Here is a 1270-nt window from a genome sequence, read left to right as displayed (position 1 = left end):
TGAGTGGCTTCTAGGTTAAGGTAAGAGGCTTCGAACTAGGTGAGTCTCTTAAATGGGTGAGTTTTTTGTAAGATATACAAGTTTCTTTGAGCTAGGTGATTTTTTTGGATCTAGAATAGTGTCCTTATGCTTTATGAATACCTCTGAGTTAGATGAGTTTAAAATAGTTAAATTGTCCTTCAATATAGACTAGTTTCCTGACTCCATCTTGAAAGGCCCATTTGAGATATACAACATCGACCATTTGATGACATAGTTGATGGCAATTGTCAATCTCTTGCCCATGTCAATTATGAAGTATATATTATTTTTTATTTATTCATTAACTATAGCACAAAGTATTATTCTTTTTGAATGGGTTCAATCACCATCAATAACTAACAATCCCATAACAATTATGGAAGAATTTATAGTTTACTAGATGAGGGAGTATATTTTCAAATTAATTATGTCTCATAATTATTTAATAAATAATTCAGTATTTGGCCTTTCTTGAGGAATCCTTCGATGATCATTCACTCTCGTTTTATTTCATCAGATTTCCCTTCTCCAACATAATATAAATTTTCATGTATATTAATTAATGCATTCAAGGTATTTACATCTGAATTTTTAGTCTTAAAAATTTGCGTGCGATAGACGTATGCAGCGCTGCGTGCGATATTGGGGTATATCGAGGGTACAAGGGGGTTACATCCATTGTATAAGCCCTTGTAACCTCTCTGTAACCTCCTTGTAACTTACGTGTAACATCTTAATATATGATAACAGAAACGCGAAACTTATTTTAGGGTACATATAGGTTACAACAAATTACAGTAAGGTTACAAGGGGTTATACCGCGGATGTAACTTTTTTGTACCCTCGGTATAACCCCAATATCGCACGCAGCGCTGGGTACGTCTATCGCACCCAAAAATTTTCCCTTAAAATGAGATGGCTGACGACCTTTCTTAAAACAAAACAAGTGTTACTGTTCCAATTACGCATGACACTTACAAGAATCAAGCCCACAGGCCCACGGCCCACGGCCCACAGCCTACAGACCTTGGCCCAACTTTATGGCCAGTTCTTCGATTTTTGAGGTTAAACCCTACGTGGTCATTCAGTCCGGCTAACGACTAGTCATGAACAATGCTCAGCTCCGGCGAACCCTTTCTCATGTCCTCCATGCATCCCATTATTTCTCTCCCTCTCCTCTCCCGAAACCATATCATCTTCCATACTCCACCATATCCTCAAGGCATCGCGTCCTACAATTCTCCAACGA

General features: G+C 38.0%; 1 protein-coding gene across 1 annotated transcript in view; it reads left to right on the top strand.

Annotated features, from left to right (window-relative positions):
- Positions 1–1075: 1075 nt before the first annotated feature.
- The window catches only part of LOC110033084, a gene marked incomplete in the record, with an annotated part of 21037 nt that continues 20842 nt past the window's right edge, over positions 1076–1270 (top strand). The window contains 1 exon segment of the mRNA XM_020736946.1: positions 1076–1269. Coding sequence (XP_020592605.1) covers positions 1128–1269 — 142 coding nt within the window.

This window comes from Phalaenopsis equestris, unplaced genomic scaffold (genome assembly GCF_001263595.1).
Source record: "Phalaenopsis equestris unplaced genomic scaffold, ASM126359v1 Scaffold001090, whole genome shotgun sequence".
Taxonomy (NCBI): domain Eukaryota; kingdom Viridiplantae; phylum Streptophyta; class Magnoliopsida; order Asparagales; family Orchidaceae; genus Phalaenopsis; species Phalaenopsis equestris.
Note: the sequence above shows the minus strand (reverse complement) of the source record. Positions and strands in the feature narration are given on the sequence as shown.